This window comes from Enhydra lutris, unplaced genomic scaffold, assembly GCF_002288905.1.
Source record: "Enhydra lutris kenyoni isolate GAN:26980312 unplaced genomic scaffold, ASM228890v2 scaffoldscaffold4, whole genome shotgun sequence".
Lineage (NCBI taxonomy): Eukaryota > Metazoa > Chordata > Mammalia > Carnivora > Mustelidae > Enhydra > Enhydra lutris.
In genome coordinates, this window is record NW_019154088.1 from 12,735,260 (window position 1) to 12,758,289 (window position 23,030).

Here is a 23,030-nt window from a genome sequence, read left to right on the forward strand (position 1 = left end):
CTGAGCTCTTGTGGCTTCTTGCAAGTTCCCATCTCATCCCTCCTGACAGAAGGAAAAGTGGATTTAGGTTGGCCTGCTCCAATAAGACCCTGCTGGTCATTAAACTATAGAAATATTAGAATATATATATATATATATAATATTTATACATATTATATATATTTATATATAAATGTTTCTATATATATAGAAACATTTCCCTACCAGTTGGCCAATAGCCTGCCCTAAGAGGCCTCTCCCTCTTCCCTGGGACCACTCTGAACCCCACCTCCCATGCTTCAACACTAAATAGTATCTGGCCCAGCAGAGGGCCCCAGACTCAATTCCAGTGTGTTCTGGCAGAATCTTGGTCAGTGAGATATTCACTGTGACTCACTGATTATTGAGAGGCTTTTGTTTTGTTTAATATTTTTTCAAGATTTTTATTTATTTGACAGAAAGATCACAAGTAGGCAGAGAGGCAGGCACAAGGGGGCGGGGTAAGCAGTCTCCCTGCTGAGCAGAGAGCCCGATGAGGGGCTCAATCCCAGGACCCTGAGATCACGACCTGAGCGGAAGGCAGAGGCTTTAACTCACTGAGCCACCGAGGTGCCCCTACATTTTTTTTTTTTAATTTTACTATTTAACTAAGCTCTAGGCCCAACATAGGGTTGTAATTCATGACCAATGCCCCCCCAGCCCAGACCAAGAGTCTCGTGCTCCACTAACTGAGCCAGCCAGGAGCCCCAATTATTGAGTATTCTTTTTTTCAAGCTATTGTTTTATTCTTTTTTTTTTTTAAACAATTTTTATTGAGTATTTTAAGTATTACCCCCACAGGGGAGCCAACCTCAGAGAGTTCCTTTAAACCATTAAACCTCTCCTATCACACAGCTGCAAGAACAACAAAAAAGACCTCCAATATTCTTTCATTTCCTAACGTGCTTCTCCAGATTCTCCCTCCAGATTTTTTTTTCCTCCCTCCAGATTTTGATTAGGTATTTCTGCTTGGGGCTTATCTTGCCCCATCCCAACGCTTTCTCTGGTTTTGATCTTTTGTTTCTCTCTTATCAATTATTTCCACTCTCCCTACAATTTCACCAACTCCAGCTGTCCACATTACTCTCCTGACTATGGGAAGCACCCCCATGGTGCAGACCCAGTCCCTAAATACGAACTAAAGTTACAGTATAGGAAGAGTCTCATTGTGTCTGTTTATCTATTAAGAAATAATTGCGGGGCGCCTGGGTGGCTCAGTGGGTTAAGGCCTCTGCCTTCAGCTCCAGTCATGATCCCAGAGTCCTGGGATGGAGCCCCGCATCGCATCGGGCTGTCTGCTCAGCAGGGAGCCTGCTTCCTCCTCTCTCTCTGCCTGCCTCTCTGCCTACTTGTGATCTCTATCTGTCAAATAAATAAATAAAATCTTTGGAAAAAAAAAAAAAAAGAAATAATTGCAAAAAAGTTAATAGAAAACTCTAAATATATAATATTCAGTTCAGCCCCAAGATATCACTTTATATAATACAGATTTTCATTTGTTTGTTTTCATTCATGTTATAGGTTTCATTTGTTTATATTGTTTCAAATTCCAGTTAATTAAAATATACACTATTGTGTTAAATAATGAAACTAAAGGATATGGATCGCATTATGCTTCAGTGTATATTTACACACATTTCAATTGCACTTTTTTTTAACACCTCCCACCACTACTAAAAGGTGTGGCCACCATGCAAAGAATTTGACCATAAGCAAAGCTATAACTTAGTAGTGATGGCAATTAGAAATGGTGATAAGAGGGGACATCTGGCTGGCTCAGTCTGTGGAGCATGCAACTCCATATGATCTTGGGGTCATGAGTTCGAGCCCCATACTGGGCGTAGAGCTTGCTTTAAAACAATGGAAAAGGGGTGCCTGAGTGGCTTAGTTGGTTGAGCCTCCAACTCCTCCTTTTGGCTCAGGTCATGGGATCAAGCTCCATGTGGGGCTCTGTGCTCAGTGCAGAGTTTGCTTGTCCCTCTCCCTCTGTTCCTCCCCACTCCCACTCGTGCCCATCCTCTCACTCACCCACTTGCTCTCTCTCCCTCAAATAAATAAAATCTTTTTTCAATAAAGAAAAAAAAGAAATGGTAATATAAGATTGTATTAAATAAGTGGCCTTAAGTACAAATTAGCATAAAACAAAGGAGATCATACGAGATGGACAGAAAAGCTATGGTGTAAAGATGGTAGGAAATAAAACTGTAGAATTCAGGAAGTGAAGAGAAAGTTTTCTATTTTCTTCTTATTTTCTTTCAACCAGAAACTAAAGATAATTTATGTGAGATATATTCTTAGTAGGAATATAGAGTATTCCTACTCCATAATATTTTATAATGACATAGTAAAAGATCTAATTTACAGCAAGACAATGTACTATTATTATATCTGTCTCTTAAAAATTATCAGCCTACTGTACCAATATCAAAAACTGGAATATGAGAAATGCATTCTCTTTTGCCATACAAATTATTAGAAAACAATTCTTAGACGTATTTTCGGTACTACGGGTCCTCATTTGAATATGCTTATCTAAATTATCCAAGGTGTATTTAAAAATAAGCAAATAAGTATTGATTTTTCAGATCAGCTACGCTGCTTATAAAATCTGACACTGCCATGGTTGGTTCAGTATCTTATAACCTGAAGCTACACCAAGCCAACGCCAATTCACTTTAAAAAAAAAAAAAAAAAAAAAAAAAAAAACCTATTTCACATAATAGAATCTGAAGCTAAGTGTAAATTAAGTTGCACTGTAGTACTAGACTACCTTATGTTTTGATCATATTTTTATCTCTCAAAAGCCAAATTTCTTCTGAGTGGTCTCCCAAAGAACTGATGGGTTATTCTATTGCAGGGATAAGAGTGTACTGTGAGATTGCCTTGTAACATCCCAGACATCGATGCTGGTCCATGGGGTCCTTCTGACCTACAGACTTCCAATTCCATAATAACTCTGGAGGATTCTGGATTTTTCTAGAGGCAAAAATCTGAAAGAAGGCAGGCTGGATGTTTTCATCAGCCCAAATTATCCCCTAGAAGTACTTGAGACCCTTAGACTAATTAATTTTGCTTCCCTGTGTTGTGATCAATGTTCTTACCTGCTTGGCTCATGTCTGATAAAACAATCTTAGTGGTATCCTCTGCCTACCGTATATGGAATCCTTTGGTACTTGTGAAGACAACTCTTCCACTTGGGTGTCCTCAAAAATAGGCTAAGGCCCAGCCTAGAAGCCCCTTAGGTAAATCAGGCAATATGGAAATAAGGTTTTGCACCTGCCTGGAGGGAAAGAATAATTTGCCTGACTATGGAGTGCCTGAATGGACTACCAGACAATGAGGGTTCAAATGATTTGGCTTTTTCCTACTACAAGTTCAATGAAAGTGGCCAGACATTTGAGTGTGCCCTGGGGCATGCCGTTTTGATGTACCACTATTTCTTTCAGGTCTTGGGTCTGTGGGCCTTTGCTAATTTATCTGGCTCCCATAATGCCACTTCACAGCAAGCCTCCTTAATCTCTCCAACAAAGTGGAGTGCCTATATTGTCAGTCATTCCTCTATTCATCAGTCTTTAAACCATCCCTTCTTTTTCTCCTTTTCCAGAGCAAAATAACCTATTAGCATTGGCATTCTGCCGAACATTGATTGCTTAAATGCCAAAGAGTGCTTTCCTGGAGGTTCCCATCCCCAAAGCTCTAGCCTGGCATTGTGTGGAGTGCTCAAAGTGCACCCCGTGTCGGGCTGGGAACTTCAGAGCTGGCAGGCAGGGGTTCACTGGGGAATCCAGGGAGGCACTCCACCATCCTCTAGAAAAGCAATTTTGGTGGCCACTTAGGTTTGGTAACAGAGGGGCAGAATTGTGCCTTTTAGGGCTCACTGGTCACATTTCTTAACTGTCAGTGCACCATTTAGGCTATACTGTATCAGTCCCAGGATTTTCAAACATCAACTCAAAGCTGGGATTTGATACTTTCTTTATTTGTGTATACAAACAAGCTGATGCCAGAGATGAGGTCCCTCAGAAACAAAATTCATATGCACAGTTACTGCAGTCTCAGAATTAAGAATGATACATGAATCTACCCCTCCTTTATATGATGCCATTGCTTTGTGAAGAACCTTAATTTGTGTTGTACACTTTTGGAGTTAGATTTAACTCAACACCCACTTTATGTTTTAATTTAGTTTAGACTAACTCTTCTAAGCATGTCAAGAATGATTGAAATTTGCTGATAGCCATCTTTCCTAAGCAAGTAGTTTCTGTTATTTGACTCAACTGTACCAGAGTAAGTCAGATAAACATAGTAAAGGAAAGACTAAATATATTTGGCTTTACATTTTTAGCTTTCCTACCTTGAAGTAGCCTGCTGTTGCCTCAGCCTAGAATGCCCTTTACCCATCCCCACAGCCCATTTTCTGCTTTTGGCAATCTTTCATGACCTAGTTCAAATCTCACCTCCTTTGAGAAATATTTAGTAATTTTGAGTCCCCCATATTTGCACTGCCACAGCATACCACCTTGTCTTAACACTGAATTCCATGACAGTTATTTTTTGCTATTTACATGTTTGCAAACAGGGGCCTTCCTACACCCCCAGTGCTTCAAGTTGTGAAGATGATTTCTTTGAAAAACAGTATAGAAATATAAAATCATTTTCTTTCTAGGTCAGGGAAGACAAAAATAAAACCAATAAATACAAGAGCATCAAATTGGAATGATGACCTGTTGTAGAATCTTTAGAATCCTGCCCCCTTGAAAACGGTATGCATATCTGCAAATAACCTAACTTTTACCTTACAAAGGTAGAGAATCAGTTAAGGCCATTCAGAAATACATCAAAAGGTAGAAATATGGGATTCACTCTTGGCTTCTCTTTCTCCCTCACTTTTTATAATCAGTCAACACAACTCATCACTTTTACCTATTAAATATGTGTGTGACCCAGTTGTAGTGATTCTCAAACCTGAAAAAGCATAAGAGTCACCTGAAAGATTTGTTAAAACAGACTGCTGAGCCCCATCCCCCACATTTCTGATTCACTAGGTCTGCAGTGGGGCCAAAAACTTGCATTTGTTAACAAGCGACCAGGTGAAAATGATGCTGCTTACCCAGGAACCACACTTTGAGAACAATTGCTTTCTTTAACTCATCCCCTATTCCATTCTTCCTTTTAACGAGGTTCACAATTTCTACAAAGGGAAAAAAGCCCCCTGAGTTGTGACACAGTAAGATGGCTCAAAGAAGGCATAAAAATAGCTAGGTTTGGTCCTGATCTAGAACGGTTTCCCTTGGTGGGCAGGGGGTTGTCTAAGGCTTTGAAATGATCCTTAACAGACAGGAATGAGTCCTAAAGCATTTCTGGAATGGTCCAAGGCATCTCTAAATAAGGACCAGCTGATGAGGTCATGATAATGCAAGGAGTCAGAAGTAGAGGAGGGGAATGAAGGCTATAATCACTGTCAAAGGGGTGTTTTCTGTAGACAAGTGAATGGAGCTATTGTACACAAACTCAGTGGTTGCCAAGCATGTGGTCCAATTAGCTTGCCTGTATGAGCATGGCACGGAAGGATCTCCTCAGAGGACTGGATTCACACAAGTTGATGTTTAGTACACAGTAGCAAGCAAAAGCCTGAAGAATTTGAACCTGAGTAGTTTTATAAGTTCCTGCTTTCCAAATCTAGGATATGATACAATTAGGCTGGGAAAACTACAAAAGTAAAACACCATCCTCAGAAATAGTACAGCATTTACAGTTGGTGAAAGACCAATACAGAGGATCTTGTTCAAAATATTGACAACAACGAGAATGGCATGGTACCTTAGGTGGCAAGAGGTCCACAACTTAAATCTAAGGGTTAGCCTCCAAGAGAAACTGCTTTCCCTACTCTAGCTTGGATTCTCCTGATACTTAAAATGTTTGTACAAGCTCAAAAAGTTGTATTGGCCACCTAGATCCAGAGTCTTAAAGGAATGAGAAATCTGCCTCTATGGCTAGAGTGAACACATAACGAGATGTTTTGCTCTCTTAGGGGAACACCATTCACTCTGCAACATAGGCATGGAGATGCTTCAGTACTCTTCAAAGTTCTCAGCTGCATGAGAGAACCATTCAGGGGGAGGGTTTCAGCCCCAAGTATCCACACCCGAAAACAGAGGCAACAACGGCCACCTGGCCTCCAGAAGAGCAACATCCTCCTCCCTGAGCACCACATAAGATATAGAAGCTGTAAGGTTGTTGCCAATGCTCCATGAGATTCACATCTGTTGTACCAGCTCTGGCTACACACAGCTGAGGAGGAGTGACCCATAGGAGGCTGCTCCAGGAAACAGGGTCTGCAGAGTCAGAATGTTACATATGAGGCTATCAGAAAGTGGATTCCGCTTAACACAGACATAATTAGAAACAGGTTGGGAAGCATGGTTCTCTTCCAGTTGGGGCAAGAGGTTAGAAAATGAGGCTGGGAGGAGGTTTTCTGTGGCATTGACTTAGGGGAAAGGCATGAACGAACTTTCTATAGCTGTGGTGAGCCCAGTGCTCAATATCCTAATTCTGTCAGACTTCCAACACCCCATGAAGCACTGCACTACAGAGCATTCATTGGGTCTAAGCCTTCCAAACCTGCGGAGATGGTGGGGAGGGGAGACCTCAAAGGCCTGAAATCCTAAGAGACAAACCAAAAAAATCAAGAAGCTCTAGATCGCAGCCCCACTAATTCAACAAGAGATAACTACAGAAAGTTATCAGAGACCTCAAAGGTGCCATAAAATACCATATTTACATACCATACTTCTCACCAGGGAGAGGGGCTGCAGAGTAAAGTAGTTTGGAATCTGATGGGTTGAAACTATAAAAAGCCTTATACAGTTGTTAGAAAATGCTTATTGTTTTTAGGTACAAGAAATATTAAAATATATTTTTTAAATATTTTATGTATTTATTTGACAGAGAGCTGGAGAGCACAAGCAGGGGGGAGTGTCAGAAGGAGAGGGAGAAGCAAGGTCCCTGCTGAGCAGGGAGCCCAATGTGGCACTTAATCCCAGGACTCTGGGACCATGACCTGAGCGGAAGACAGTTGCTTAACCAACTGGGCCATCCAGGCACCTCAAGGCACAAGAAATTTTAAACTGGAGATGCCTGGGTGGCTCAGTTGGTTAAGCTGCTGCCTTTGGCTCAGGTCATGGATCCCAGGGTCCTGGGATCGAGTCCCGCATCGGGCTCCTTGCTCGGCAGGGAGACTGCTTCTTTCGCTGCCTCTTCCTGCCTCTCTGCCTGCTTGTGTGTACTCTCTCTGGCAAATAAATTAAAAAAATCTTTAAAAAAAAAAAAAAAAAGAAAGAAAGAAATTTTAAACTGTTGGAACTAACACAGCCATCATGGAGCACAATCAAATCAGAACAAATATTTATTGAACTATAACCATAAGGCACTGTGGTTTAAACTAGGGTTTAAAATTTGTAGCTTCCTCTTACTCCTTTAAAAATTCTGAAGTATAATCTACCAGAAAATAGGTATTAAAATAATCCAAAATATTTTGCCAGAGTGACTACAGAATCTAACTACTATAGTATCTAACTAAAGCCTTGCTCATTTTGGGTTGTGCATTTTAATATCTATACATAAACCACTACAAATGTATAACAAAAATGACTATTTTTTTGGTCTTCAGGTTGTCTGATTTTATCTTGGCAAACATCTTTTTATTTATTTTTTTAAGTGTGATATTAATGCTAGCACAGACATGATCAACGAGTCTCTGGACAATGTAACAGAAGACTCAAAACCCACATGCTCTTTTATTATACACTATGTTGAATTGCCTCATCCAGCATATTCATTCCTAGCACTTAATAGAATGCAAATTCATACAAATACCCTTGAGTAAAATCTGCTGTGGCGAATGCTTCTAGGTTTCTTTTGGATGCCACTGACCCTTCCTTAAACCAAACTTTTTCAATAAGAGAAAGAATGAGAGCACATCTAGAATTTACCTTCTGTCCTAAAAGGTTGATCTGCATTAGTTTTATACAATGAACATTTTAGCATACAAATTAAGAAATAGAATACAAGTGCTTTTGGGATTCTAGAAGGCTAATTTTGGAACTTAGTTTCAAGATTAGAGTCTGACTTGCTATTTTAACAGATTCTGAGACACCATAATTACTTTTTTTTTTTTTTTAAGATTTTATTTATTTATTTGACAGATAGAGATCACAAGCAGGCAGAGAGGCAGGCAGAGAGAGAGGAGGAAGCAGGCTCCCCGCTGAGCAGAGAGCCCGCCCGATGTGGGGCTCGATCCCAGGACCCTGGGATCATGACCCAAGCCGAAGGCAGAGGCTCAACCCACTGAGCCACCCAGGCGCCCCCCATAATTACTTTTTAAAACAAAGTTTTTTAAAAGAACCAATATTCATGAAAATACAACAGCTTTGTCTTTTTCTGTGGATACAATTAACTTAATTCTCTAACATCACTTTTGCATTAATGAAACCAAGGATTTTGCTTACCAAATATAAAGTAGAATTTCTTAGAAAAGACAAATCACTGTAGGTCCTTGAAATAAATGCCCCTCTAAAGCCAAAGGATGGAAGGAAAGCAAACTTGAACTCTTGAATTTTACTGTTTTTAAAGATTTTATTTATTTGAGATAGAGAATGAGTGGAGAAAGGACAGAGGGAGAGGGAGAAGCAGGGTCCTGCCTAAGCAGAGAGCCCAATGTGGGGCAGGATCCCAGGACCCTAGGATCATGGCCTGAGCCAAAGGCAGATGCTTAACCCACTGAGCCACCCAAGTGCCCCCTGAACTCTTGAATTTTAGAGAAGAGTTCTACAACAGAATCCAGTTATTCCAGCCTTGGATTTTATGATTTCACTGACATTAAACAGGAATTATTCTTTTATGATTTTATTTATTTGAGAGCAAGAGAGAGAGAGAGCACGAGTAGGAGGGAGGGGCAGAGGGAGAGAGAGAAGCAGACTCCCCGCTGAGCAGGGAACGCAAAGAGGTCTTAATCCCAGGGCCCTGAGATATGACCTGAGCAGAACAGAAATCATTTTAAGGAGGGGCACCAGGTGGCTCAGTCCAGTAAGTGTCTTGGTTTCCACTCGGGTCATGATCTCAGGGTCAAAAGACTCAGCCCTGAGCTGGCTCTGGCCTGACTGGGGAGTCTGCTTAAGGTTCTCTCCCTCTTTTGCCCTTCTCCCACACTCGAATGGACACACACTCTCTTTCTCAAATAAATAAATAAAATATTTTAAAAAATCATTTTAAGGAGACTTATGGTTTAATTTTCAAAAAAATTTCTCAATCCTATTTTTGATTTGATAGAACAAGGCACAATGTATATTAGTCTGTTTAAATGTTATTATTTGTAATGACATTACCGAATAATTTTTTCTTTACTGTGAAATAAGTATTATTATTACCATTTTACAGATGAAGAAATTAAGGCACAGATAGGTGAAATAACTTAGGGAGTCAGAAGAAATAGAAGGAACAAAGATGGGATTTAGAGACAAATTGATCATGGTTTAAATATAGTACAGCCACCTACTAGCTTTGAGCAAGTTCCTTCATCCAAGCCTTTTATCTGTAAAATGAAAATACTACCACCTATCTCTCAAATAGTTGATGTAAGGTATAAGCAGAAACACCTCGCAGAAAGCATAGTACAGATGGCCATTCAAGAAATATCGGCTCTCCCACCAATCCACAATCCTATTTTCTTCAGCTGGTACAATGGGTGTATAATGAATCCATATGCTGTTGTGAGGTAAGTGAGAAAATAGCACATGCAGGGCGCCTGGCAAGTACGGGACTCAATACATTTGTTCTCTCCCCCAATATTGCCTCCCTTACCCTAGGTCCCACAGTTACTGAATGGCTGAGACACAATCAAGCCACGATCTTGGTTGCACTATAAAACTGTTTCTGTCCACATGCATTTTACTTATAGTAGTACCTCATTACCTCATTTAACTGCAAAAACAAATTTAAGCCAGCTGCTTGATCGGTTGTTATTTTAATGTGTTCCCAGTAAAATCAAATTCATTTCTAGGGCAGCTTTACTTTTCAGTAAGCAGAAAAAAGTGATAAGTATTTCTGACTTGTAAATATGTATTTTTGATACATATTTCTACTGGCTCTTCTGTAATATATATTCTTAATATTTTATAAACTATTATAACTCAAAAGATTGTTAGAAATCTATTACTTAGGATATTAGCATTCAAATGACTTCATTTGATATGCTGAGTTCAAAGATATTATTAGGTAGTCTTTTTATTTTTTCCTATTTGCTCCCAAATTAAATAACAAGTAGGGTAGTAAATGCAGTAAATAAATGTAGATATTCATAAATGAAACAGATGTGTGAAAAATATGGACCAGATCTGCATTTATGAGGCAATGACCTTCAAAACTGGCAGGAAGCTGTTAACAATGTTCTTCACAGGGGAGCAATTATATTACAGCCCTCCTATGTATACTTCATTTCTCATGATCTACAAATATATTGGCATATCAGGAAGAATAGAATAGGCTGGTAAATGTGGCAATATTCACTGGAAGGATATAAGGCATTTTTCCTTACCTTAATAATCACATTCTAAATGCCAGATCAGTATAACTGATGCAATATGAAAGGCAAGACCAATACTTAGAATTTCCTACAACTGAAATTTACTAAATGTGGCTATTATGGCTCTAACCAGGGATACATTTCTGACTCGCTAATCCCCTAACTATTCTCTGATTATCTCAAGAAGGACTGAAATCTTTCTAAAATATATACCTTACTTAAAGAAAAATATGGCATACCATACTTTAAGGGAAATGATTCCAAATTATTACCAAAAATTTTTTAAAGTATACTGTACAGCACTTCCTAAAATGTTAAAAATATTGCTTTAACCTAGTAAGTAGCTCACAGTTCATTTCCATACTGATTTACAAGACTTTATGTCCAATGTCTGACAAATAAGTGCATGCACAAACACAAACACACTCACACACAGAAATGTATAGGGGGGAGAAAGTTGCCAAGAAAAACTCAATCTCCAAAAGCTCAAAAAAGCTATATGCACAAAATATTAATTTCACATAAGATCCTGTCTTCTTGTTGTTGTTGTTAACCTTTCCTCACATTGGGTAAAAACAGAAGCAAGTCACAGTAGTGGTGCCAAAGACTGACATTACATAAACTTCAGAATTCCTTTTTTAATTTTCATTAAATAATCACAACACACCATCATTAACATGTCTAGACAATGGACACTCACTCACTACAGTATAGTCGTGTTACACCAAGCTTAATTTTCTTATGTGGCCTAAATTTTTATAACACATTAAATTGTAATAATGTAAAACCAGTAGGAAAATAAACACAACTGTAGCAAGATATAACAAGCACAAACCCAGTAAGTACTGTTTGACTTAAAAATATTATTTTTCTCAACACTAATAAAGATTTACCCACAACTATAATACCAATCAACCAACCTCAGAGTTTCCACCAACTGGGAAAAGTAACTAGTTGTCTTATTTGATACCTCAAAATCGCTGGTGGAATGATTATGTGAATTGCGTTTCAATTGTACTCTATACCTTGGCAAAAGTTAATGACCTGCCCCAGAAATTTTATTTCACCATATACCCCAAAGTATTTTTAGGACTCACAAAGTCTAAATCTCACGCTGCCCTTGATAGGTTATCCTGTACATGCTTTAAATTTTAAAACAAAAGGATAAAGACTTTAAAAGCTCTAGACAATGTATTCAATCAAATGGTGAATATGTCAAGTCCTTCTCCTCCCCCACCCAAAACCAAAAAAGAACTGTACACCACACATAAAGATACAATAGAAACAAAAAGTAGCATGCCACTCATTCAGTAAGGAAATAATACAGAACATCTATCATATTCAACTGCAAAAATCCTTTCACTTGATGGCTAGCATCGTTAGGACTGTTTAATCTGTATTTAAGTGGCCTTAAAGAGATTTTACTCCCTTTCTCTGCCCTCCTGGATCTTTGGCAGCAGTCAGCACTTACGCCCAGAGGTGGTGTGGGGAGTGGGAGAAAAGGGAAAGTGGAGAGAAGGCTGAAATGAGCACAGAGTCAGCAGAGAGCAGTTGCTCTCATCCACTACCCAGCGTCTTTCTCACACCGCTATTTTCCGCTGTTGAGCATTGTCAGCAAAAAAATAAATGGGGGGGTGGGGGGGGGGGGGGGAGACAAAGAGGGTAGGACCAGAGGCCGACAGTTTTTGTCTGCCACATCTGAGGCGAGAAGCCCCCCTCTGGTTTCTTGCTGCAAAGGCAAGGGATCAGGTGAGACCCCTCCGGGTCCAACTCAATTTGCTTCTCCTGAAAGAGCAGTTTCCGGCAGCGAGCTCAGGATCCTTCGGCGGCTGAACTGAACACCGGAGCATTGTCAACGCTCCTATCTCTGACTTTACAGAGGAGGAGAGAGGGCTGTGACTGCATTCCTGGGAAAGACTACTACTCCAGACCTGCCACACGGCAGTAGTGAAAAAACATAAGAGGTTGTAAAAATCTCTTCCAAAATACCAGGTTCTGAAGCAATGCTGCGAAGCATTAACGTATTGTTGGCGTTTCTTTAAGTCACCCATTCTTTCTAGCCACGGCCAACCCTCAGATCTCTGGTACTTGTTGCTAAATCTTTGCCTCACACCCCCCCCCCCCAAATTGCCCAACACAATGAGATCTGGGGAGCTAAAGGCGGGAGGAGAGCCTAATCTTGAGAACCCAGAGGGCTAGTCTCCCTTCCATAGGCCACTCTGCATGGGCTGCGCGTTCACTTCTACCTTCTGAGAGCTCTGACTCACAAATGCCGGGGGGGGGGGGGGGGGGGGGGCGGGTGATTATGACATTCAGCATTATCCTTCCAACCAAAGATAAGAAACGCCGGCCAGCGGTCCTTGCCTGGACAGAGAGCCGAAGCCTGCGCCCCCCCGACGGGGCGGCGGGGGTAGGAGCCTCCCGCCCTGCCCGCCTCCCTGCGGACGCTCGCTGAAGATGCTCCCCACCCGGGCAGGCTCGAGTAGCCAGGATAGGGCGCCCTCGCCCTGGGAGAGGGCAGGGAGGGAGCTGGGGTCCGGGACGGTGGGACTCTCACCGCAGCTGCGCCGAGCGCCCGGTACCCCGCCCCGGACCAAGTCTCGGGCGGAGGCGCTCTGCACCGGGGCCGTCCGCCGCAGCCAGGGACGGACAAAGCACTGGGATCTGCGGCGACCCCGGGCGGCGGCCGGGGGCCAAGTTAGCCAGACTCAGGGGACGCGGGGGTCCCGCGGGCAGGCGGCGCAGCACTGACCTGGATGGTGCAGGTGTACTCGCTGTCGTCCAGCAGCCGCACGGTGCAGCTGTACTCGCGCTCCAGGCTCCTGCTGCTGCCGCTCATCAACCTGCTCAGCATCTTCCCGCCCGGCCGCCCGCCGCCGGGAGAGACGCGGCAGCGCTGCGGACCCCGGACCAGGCGCCCCTCAGCCGGGCAGCTCCGCGCGGGCCCCCGGCACCTGCACCATCACCCCAGTCGGGTCGCGGCCGCTGCCTCCTGCTGGCCCAGCTCCTCCTCCTTCTCCTCCTCCTTCTCCACCACCGCCTCCCCCCAGCCCAGAGCAAGCGCCCCGCTCTCTCTCCTCCGCGCCCCACTCCCCATGCCCAGCTCGTGGGGCGGGGCCTCGGCCGAGAAGGGCCAATGGGGGTCAGCGCGGCGGAACCGAGTGACAGACGGAAGAGCCAATCGAAATAGGGAACTAGGATGATGGACAGGTAGCTGAAGCAATCACGGGAAAGCAGTCGAACAGAACCTTGCGAGACCAGCCCTCTGGCGTCCAAATGAGGGGCTCCTCTCCTCTCTGCGGTTCCTCCAGAAGCTATTTCCCCTCCCCCGGGCCAGGTGTGGGCACCCAGCTGGATAAATATCTGCTGCATGGAATACGTTTAGACTGGGCTTCAGGGGTCAAGTCCCACACTCTGCAACGCCGCGAGTCCCGCCCTCTCGGGAGCCAGGGCGGTGCGAGATAACAATCATTGCACCTGCAGAATGCAGGCACCTTCCGCTCGGGACTAGGCAGCTGCCGCCACCTGAGCTTTACCCGGAGTCGGCCTGGCGGGCCTATCTTCTCTGGTGCTCTTATTTTGGAGAACATCTGTTTTACAGGAGCTACTTAAGTAAAAGCCGTAGGGTTCGCAAGGGTTTTTAAGCACCTGGGTTTAACCCCTCAGAAACCAACCACTCTAACACCCTATGCCTCCCTTTTATTTTCAGAAGACAAAAGGAAAAGATTGAGGTGTGCTCCTTCAGCTGGTAGGGTGCAGAGGCAGTGATGGGTCCTTTCCTTGCACCTTCAGAACTAGAATTACCGTATCTCCACACTTCCTCAATAAAACACCAAAATGTGTCAGGAGGTATATATCGCAAAGAAAAAAAATTGTCTCCTGCCCTTTGTGACCCTACATCTAAAGACCTCATGTTCTTTATGAAAACTTCACCAAAAAACAATATTCTCCCTCAAAATTTTTTGATGGAAGGAAATGTTATATAAAAGAATCCTATCAACCCAACATTAATGCTGTAATAAATATATTAATTGAAAAATAATGCAATGTGCATAATTTCATATTATTTTCATTTATAGTGGTCGTGTTTATAGGGATAACACACATAACAAAGATGAAACCCTACATCAATTTAGAAAACATCTGACCTTTAAAGTAGGTCCTCACCCCCCACCCCCGGCGGGGGGAGGGGGTTCCTGCTGTCTCAGTCAGTAGAATGTGTGACCTTTGATGGGGAGGTGGGGGGACGTCCTGAGCTCCTGAACTCAAGCCCTATGTTGGGGTTAGAACATTCTTAAAAAAATAAAGAATAGGGGCGCCTGGGTGGTTCAGTGAGTTAAAGCCTCTGCCTTCAGCTCAGGTCATCGAGCCCCGCATCGGGCTCTCTGCTCCTCAGGGAGCCTGCTTCCCCCTACCCCTTCTCTCTGCCTGCCTCTTTGCCTACTTGTGATCTCTGTCTGTCAAGTAAATAAATAAAATCTTTTAAAAACATAAAAATAAAAATAAAGTATACTTCCGTAGTGTCCTTGGATTTCACTATTTTTCTCCAATTTTTTGCATGGGACCCTCCCCCTCTTCAGTAATCACCTCAACAACCTGAATTGTTCTCCTTAGTTGTATTTTCCTTTGTGGCATTCAATAGTCATAAGAGGAGGTTCCACTTTTCAATGTAATCCTGGAGGACTTAAGAATCTAGAACAGTGAGTCAGAAACTCAAGACTTCAAACCAAAGGTGAGTGCCTCTACTATGTAGCCCCAGCAGGTAGCCTGGGTGTGCAACATAGTAGGTATTCAATACGTGTTTGTTGCATGAAGTAAATTAGATATTTTATAGTGTTTAAGTCCCAGAAAAAGATCTATGAAGAAACTAGTAATTTCAGGAAGGCCTTGGAGACATGAAATCATTAATATGCCAAAGTGATATTCTACAAAGCTCAACTTTGTTGTGTGGTTGGAGAAGATAATGAAAGAGTTCAGGCAAGCAGAACTTATGTTGAAGGCAAAAGTTGCTATTTGTTTACAGAATCTACAAGAGCAAGAAAAAATGTCCAAGAAGCTAGAGGAAACCCAGTAGTTTGACAGTAGGGAAATGTCTTTAACTGGTTATGCAAATAAGCAGCTGTTAGAATAAAAAGGCAAATACCATGAATCCAGAAAAGCTCTAAGGAACTGAATGCAGTCTTTTTTCAGAGTATGACTGGAGATGCAATCAACAGGGATGAGATTGTGGGGGCTATGCCAATGTGTTAACATTCCTGTTCAGCCAAAGAAAATCATGTTAACTTAGATGCTCACCTCATTGAAAGACCAATTAGATGTTCGTCCATGGCCAGAAAGAGCTTCAAACTCTCCCCTTACTCGCTAAATCAGAACACTTTGTGAGGAAAACAGAGGTTGGATGTATCATGGAAGAAAAGCAACTATTGGTTTCTGGTTAAATGTACACCTATACAGGGATCAAGAGAGAAGCCTAAGGGAAACTAAAAACAAAAGACTCATATAAAATCAAACTGAGGAATATTTTATTTATCTTTGTTTTTCTCAAGTCTTTTGAGCAGGATGTCCATGATAATAAGGTTTTGTTCAATAAAAGGCCTCATGTGCCCTTGTTAATCAGAGCATCATAGCTTTCATGAATTTTTTAGTGTAAAGGAGGCCATATTTAAAACTCCAAACGACAATGATTGAGCTCTTGCCTTCCAAATTATTAGGATGGCAGCCCCCTTTAAAGTTTCTCTACCTTCTTTCCTGTTGAGAAGTCCCTAGGGCAGATGCAGTCACCAACATAGGCCTGAAATAACTGAATTACTCCTGTCTCTACTTCAGATATCCCATACCCTGATATTCTGGGACACTGATCTCTCTCCAGCCAGTGCAACTTTCACCATTGTCTTGGGACCTGGCTGGAAGAGGCATTTCCCTCTCTTCTCCAGGACATCACAAGTGCAGTCTCTTCCCATCAAAGTCTCCTTACAGCACAGCTAAGACCAGGGTTATCCAGAGTAACCTGCAGTTATGACCTGGCTACTCTCAAAGTCTTCATGGGCTTTGTTGTTGAGCTTTCAGCTAGGGTCCATGTGACTGAAGACAGCTCCCCTCTCCATCAAGAGTTCCCCTGACCATGTCTTGGACACTCAGGCTCAACCACAGAGAGAAGAAGCTCAGAGAAGAAAACAACTCCCCTCACCCAATTTAAGGTCCATTTTCAAAGTCCCATTTTCTGTCTCAGTTGCTGCCTCTCCCTAGGATGATTGACCTGGGAATATCTACTCCTTTAGAGGAGACCCCACCTCCCATCACCAGGCATATGACCTTGACCTTTGACCCAGCTGTGCCATTGCCTTAAGAGCTTAACAGTCCAACATCAGCACATTGCTCACAGAGACTGAGTTAGTTATTCAGTCTTTACAGGTAGGTCCAGGTAGAGACTCACCGAAACCAGTCCAGTCCCTTTGCATAATTATTTCTCCAGTAAGTAGTAATGATCATGCCTGTCCTTGGTTGCCTTTATCTTTTAGATCTCAGCTTTTGTACTCCTGAGAACAAGGGCTCAAAAGAGGACATTCACATCTCCACAGAAACAATATATTGACACATATAGTCTACATCTACAGAGAGAAAAAAAACAGTTTTTCTCTTCTTTTCTGCAGCAATGTCTGCGGAAGCAAGGCTCCTGTTCCATACACAAAGATTTGCATATCCAAATGGAGCACACTGCTTCACAGATTAAAGCATCTTTACTCAAGTTATAGTTTTCCAAGAATAATAAATGTATACTTGCTTTAATATGAGTAGCTGAACAATTCATTTAGTTTTTCCAGAACAGTTTACCTCTGTAGAAATGTTCAAGTCTTTTTTTTTTTTTAAATCAGGACAGAATTCCCCTATGGTTTAAAAGATAGTTTTTCCTTCTTCTACCATCTTTTTGGATTTTCAGTTTAGCCCCCATTACACTTAGAAAAAAATTTTAATGTGGATTTTTATGCATGTGGCTTTTTTAGTCCTAATTACATTTATTGAGACTTTACTATGTGTTAGGCACATTATACTGTGTCAGCTTTCTTGAAAACATAATACATAGCCCAAAGAAAATGGGAAAATGAAATGTATAGACCAAGAAGTTCACAATCTAGGAGAGATGGGTAGGTATATAAACAGTTAGCTATTACACCATACATGGAGCAGGAGCAAAACACTACAAGAGGGGGACACCTGGGTGGCTCAGTTGGTTAAGCAGCTGCCTTCGGCTCAGGTCATGATCCCAGCGTCCTGGGATCGAGTCCCACATTGGGCTCCTTGCTCGGCGGGGAGCCTGCTTCTCCCTCTGCCTCTGCCTGCCTGCCTGTGCTCGCTTTCTCTCCCTCTCTCTGACAAATAAATAAAATCTTAAAAAAAAAAAAAAAAACACTACAAGAGAACAACAAATGGTAAATTATTTAAGCCTGGGAGACAGCAAAGTCTTAGAGAGAAAGCATTTGAGTTGGGTCCCTAGGAATGAACTAGTATGGTGTTGGGTGCAGATAACAGAAGAAAGAGCAAGGTATGGGATGAGGAGTCATATTTTAAGTAGAAGAAACAGCATGAGTAAAGACATAGAAGCACAAATATGTATAGCATGCTTCAGAAATTGCAAATACCCCTGGATGGATAGCATGTGGAATGTGTTAGCTAGGAAAAATGGACTGAGACCAGAACATACAGGACCTTCCATGCCACAATTAGGAATTTGGATTCTGTTGCATGGACTGTAGGGGGGCATTGCAGGTTTTTAAGCAGAGAAATGACAGGATCAGATCTGTGTTTGGAAATGATCATTTTGGTAGCAGTGTCAATGATTAAATTACAGAAAGAGGAGATTATTTAATAAGGGGGAAATGCATCCAGAAAACAATAGAATGTCCTTAACAAGGCATCAGAAGCATTTACAATAGGTCTCTCAGATGTGGGTGCCAGGCTTTATTATATTTTCCAATTATGGTTCATTTTCCTTTTATTTCCAGCCAATCTTTAGCCATTGTTTTAGCAACAAAATGTATATGAAACAAAACAAGTTAATTCATTTATTTAAAAAATTTATTATGGTCTACTACGTGCAAGTCCCCATGCTAAGTGCTGAGAGAATTCAAAGATGAATAAGACACATTCCCAATCTTCATAGAATTTACAGTTCCATACAAACTGCAAAATTACTTCAACAACATTTATTAAGTATTCAGTTTATGTAGATTAATACTCAGTGCACATTGGTTAAAACATATATATAAAAGAGAAAGGCAACAAAGAAGAAAAAGGAATATGGGCAAAGAAAGTACATAAATCTGAAGAAACCAGAACAACCCATTTTTCTTGATTAGTAGTGTCAATTGACTATTTGCCCTGCAAAATGAAATCATTAACATTACTGTACTTCCTCTCAAACTCTGACTCTAACTCCCAATTTTTGTGGTTTATATAATCAGTTTTATCAGGCTTTATAATACTTATGGCTTTTAGCAACCATATTTCTTCTACTTGTTTAATCTCACTTCAGTATTCAAATGGATTCAGTGCTTGCAACCAGTCCTTTTATCCTCCAGAGTCACTATTCCTGGAGGTTTTATTTTTTATTTTTAAAGATTTATGCATTTATTTGAGAGCAAGAGAGAGAGAGCATGAGCAGGAGGGGCAGAGGAAGAGGGAAAGAGAATCTCAAGCAGACTCGGAGCCCTACTAGGGGCTCGATCTCATCACTTTGAGATCAGGGCCTGAGATGAAACCAAGGGTCCCATGTTTAACTGACTGTGCCACCCAGGTGCCCCCTGGAGGCTTTATTTTTATCCATTCATGTCCTGGTAGGTGGGATTTCTTTGCTAAGTAGTTTAAGAATGGCCAATAGCCACATAGTGTTTTTATTAGCTTCAGGTGTAGAGTATAGTGATTCCACAATTCCATATGTAACCTGGTGCTCATCACAAGTGCATTCCTTAATCCCCAACACTATTTCACTCATCCTCCCACCTACCTCCCCTCTGGTAACCATCAGGTTATTCTCTGTAATTAAGAGTCTGTTTCTTGATTTCTCTCTCTCTTTCCGTTTGCTTGTTTGTCTTGTTTCTTAAATGCCACATATGAGTGAAATCATGTGGTATTTGTCTTTCTCTGACTTATTTTGCTTAGCATTATACTGTCTAGCTCCATCCATGTTGTTGCAAGTGGCAAGGTTTCATTCTTTCTTATGACTGGGTAATATTCCATTATATATATAATGTCTTCTTTATCCATTCATCAGTCGATGGACACCTGGGCTGCTTCCATAATTTGGCTATTGTAAATAATGCTGCAGTAAACAAAGGGGATGCATGTATCCCTTCATATTAGTGTTTTTGTATTCTTCCGGTAAATATCCAGTATTGTGGTTACTGATCATAGGGTAATTCGATTTTTAACTTTTTGAGGAACCTCCATACCGTTTTCCAGAATGGCTGCGCCAGTTTGCATTCCCACCACAGTGCATGAGCGTTCCTTTTTGTCCATATCCTCAACAACACCAGTTGTTTCTTGTGTTGTTGATTTTAGCCATTCTGACAGGTGTGAGGTGATACCTCTTGGTAGTTGAGATTTGCATTTCCCTAATGATCAGTGATGTTGAGTAGTTTTTCATGTGTCTCTTGGCCATCTGTATGTTTCTTTGGAGAAATGTCTGTTCAGGTCTTCTGCCTATTTTTTAATTGGATTATTTGGGGATTTTGCTGGGGTGGGGGATGTTACCTGAGTTCTTTCTTATCTACCTGTTGCATTTATACTGAACAAATACTTGCATAGAAATGTTACTTTGCGCTCACACTTTCTTTGCTTTCTTTCAGAATTTTATAGCCATCACCCCTTTGTCTTTTTTCCTAACATTTGCAATGGGAAAGTCTCAGATGAATCAAACTTTTCCCAAATGTGACTTTTTTTTTTTTCAAGATACCTGGAGGATTCGTATATTTAACTCTGAAGTTCAAGAACTTAATCAGAATATATCTCTCTGTCAATTTTTCTGAATCAATTTTCCCTGGTATAAGAGGGGTAGTTTTCTGAACAATAGCTCTTATTATCTTTGAATTTGTTGTGTTTTCTCCCAGGACACCAGTTAGCTCAATATTGGATCATATTTGAGTATATATTTCTTTTTCTTTTTTTTAATTCTCAAATCTCTATGGCCTTTCCCTCTTTATTCATTGTGTCTGTTCCAAGTCTCTCCTCCATGCCATTAACTTGATTTTTAGCCAAGTCTATTTTGTTCCTTGCTGTTGAATCTACAACCCCAAGATCAAGGGTTTCATTCTCCACTGACTGAGCCAGCCAGGCACCCCTCAATTATTCTGTTGTTTTTATGTTTCACCTGGGATTTCTTATTTTATTAAATATTATTTCTTACTGAGTCTATAGTAGAAAACATTCGTAAGGAATATGCTTCTTGGGGTGCCTGGCTGACTCAGTTGGAAGACCGTGCAACTCTTGATCTCTGGGTGGTGACATCAAGCCCCACATTAGGTGTAGAGATTACTGAAACAAACTTTAAAGAATACTCTTCCCGGGGTGCCTGGGTGGCTCAGTGGGTTAAAGCCTCTGCCTTCGGCTCAGGTCATGATCTCAGGGTCCTGGGGTCAAGCCCTGAGTCAGGCTTTCTGCTTGGCGGGGAGCCTGCTTCCTCCTCTCTCTCTGCCTGCCTCTCTGTCTACTTGTGATCTCTGTCTGTCAAATAAATAAATAAAATTTAAAAAAAAAAAAAAAAGAATACTCTTCCTTTCTCTGGGTTGTGACCAAAAAAATTTCTCCTTGACCAGATTTTAATCAGCATCTTCTGAATCCTCATCCCAATTAGCTTTGACTTTTGGACTTTTTTCCATCCTTTGGAATTTTGTCCATCTCTGCATCACTCAGTTTTAGGAAGAATCTGTTAAGTCAGTTTAGCCAGAATCCTCCCAAACTCAATATCTGATCATCTTCAACATCTTACCAAATACCTCATCTCCTACTCTTTCCCAGGTGATGTTTGATCACTTTGGCCCATCTTTAGCAAGAATCTTGTTAGGCTGGTTTTGCCAGAATCTCGCCTTATCCCTATTTCTTCTTAGTAATTGTTCATCCACCAACCACACACCCTATCCTGACTCTGCTCCTAGATTATAAATTCCCAGTTTTCCTTACTGTATTCAGAATTGAGCCTGGTTTCATACTGAGGTCTCTTTTCTCCTGAATAATATTTCTGAATAAAATCTGTTTTTAATAACTTTAACTTTAATAACTTTAACCACTGTCCAGCTCTGGTTTTTCCTTAACAGTTGTTTTCATCTGAACTAGATCTTTCACCTGTTTTTCTTTTTCTTTTTCTTTTCCTTTTTTTTTTTAAGATTTTTTTTTCTTTTTTAGATTTATTTATTTGACAGGGAGAGAGACACAAGCAGGGGGATTTGGAGAGGGAGAAGCAGGCTTCCCGCTGAGCAGAGAGCCCGATGTGGGGCTCAATCCCAGGACCCTGGAATCATGACCCGAACCGAGGGCAGATGCCCAACAACTGAGCCACCCAGGCGCTCCTTTCACCTGTTTTTCAAAAAAGATCCTTCACCTGTTTCTTTCTACCATGCTTGAACGGTGGTCATGTTACTACGGTTCACCCAGTTCATGCTTAGCATGGACAGACTTTTCAGACTTTCACTTTGCTCTGATATATGCCAGTTTTTCTTACCTCAGTTTAAGAGTTCGGAGTTGTTTTCTAACTAATTTTCTCTAACATGAGGATTGAGGATAAGGGAAAGAAAAAAAGGGAGTTAGGGCCGAGTGATGCCCTTATTAGCCTTTCTCTCTTGTAAGACCCAGTTAAACAGCCTATGCCAGCCCAGTCTAACCAGTCAGGGGTGCTAGAACCCTCCTGCATAACTTGTATCTGTTTTTTTGCTCAGCCTGTGGGAAATGGAAAGCTCTGGGGGAAAGGGAGAGCTCTGGGGGAAAGGGAAATGGAAAGCTCTGGGGGGAAGGGAAAGCTCATGTGGTATATGGAGGCTTCTATCTAAAACAATTTACTTGGATTCCTGCATCTCTCCATGCTCCCCAGAATTACTTATCTACACCCTCAGAATTCTTCACATGTTAATGAAGGTATTATCGAGAATACTCAGAGAGCTGTCAACTCCCCACTACACCCTTATTTCCTCTCAATCTACTCTGAGGAATGGGGGTAGGGTGAGGAGCCATACTTACTGTACCAGAATATTCTGTTTCATTTGTTGGCCACTTTTTTTTTTTTTTAACATTTAATTTATGTGTAAGGTTTTATCCTTTACCTTGTTGTAGCTGCTGGCGAATTTTGGGCTTTGCCAATGAAATTTTGTTCCTGTTGTTCATTTCCTTAGGTATTGGTGGAGAGAAAAACTGCCACCCTGACCAATTCTTGTCTCCTTACTCAGAAGTT

General features: G+C 41.5%; 1 protein-coding gene across 4 annotated transcripts in view; it reads right to left on the minus strand.

Annotated features, from left to right (window-relative positions):
* Positions 1 to 13,451, minus strand: part of LOC111140656 (FERM domain containing 5) — a 314,748-nt gene extending 301,297 nt beyond the window's left edge. For all 4 annotated transcript variants that reach the window (XM_022492856.1, XM_022492857.1, XM_022492855.1 and 1 more), the window contains exon 1: positions 13,350 to 13,451. In XM_022492856.1, the coding sequence (XP_022348564.1) occupies positions 13,350 to 13,451 (102 nt within the window). The remainder of the gene's footprint in view (positions 1 to 13,349) is intronic.
* Positions 13,452 to 23,030: the final 9,579 nt, after the last annotated feature.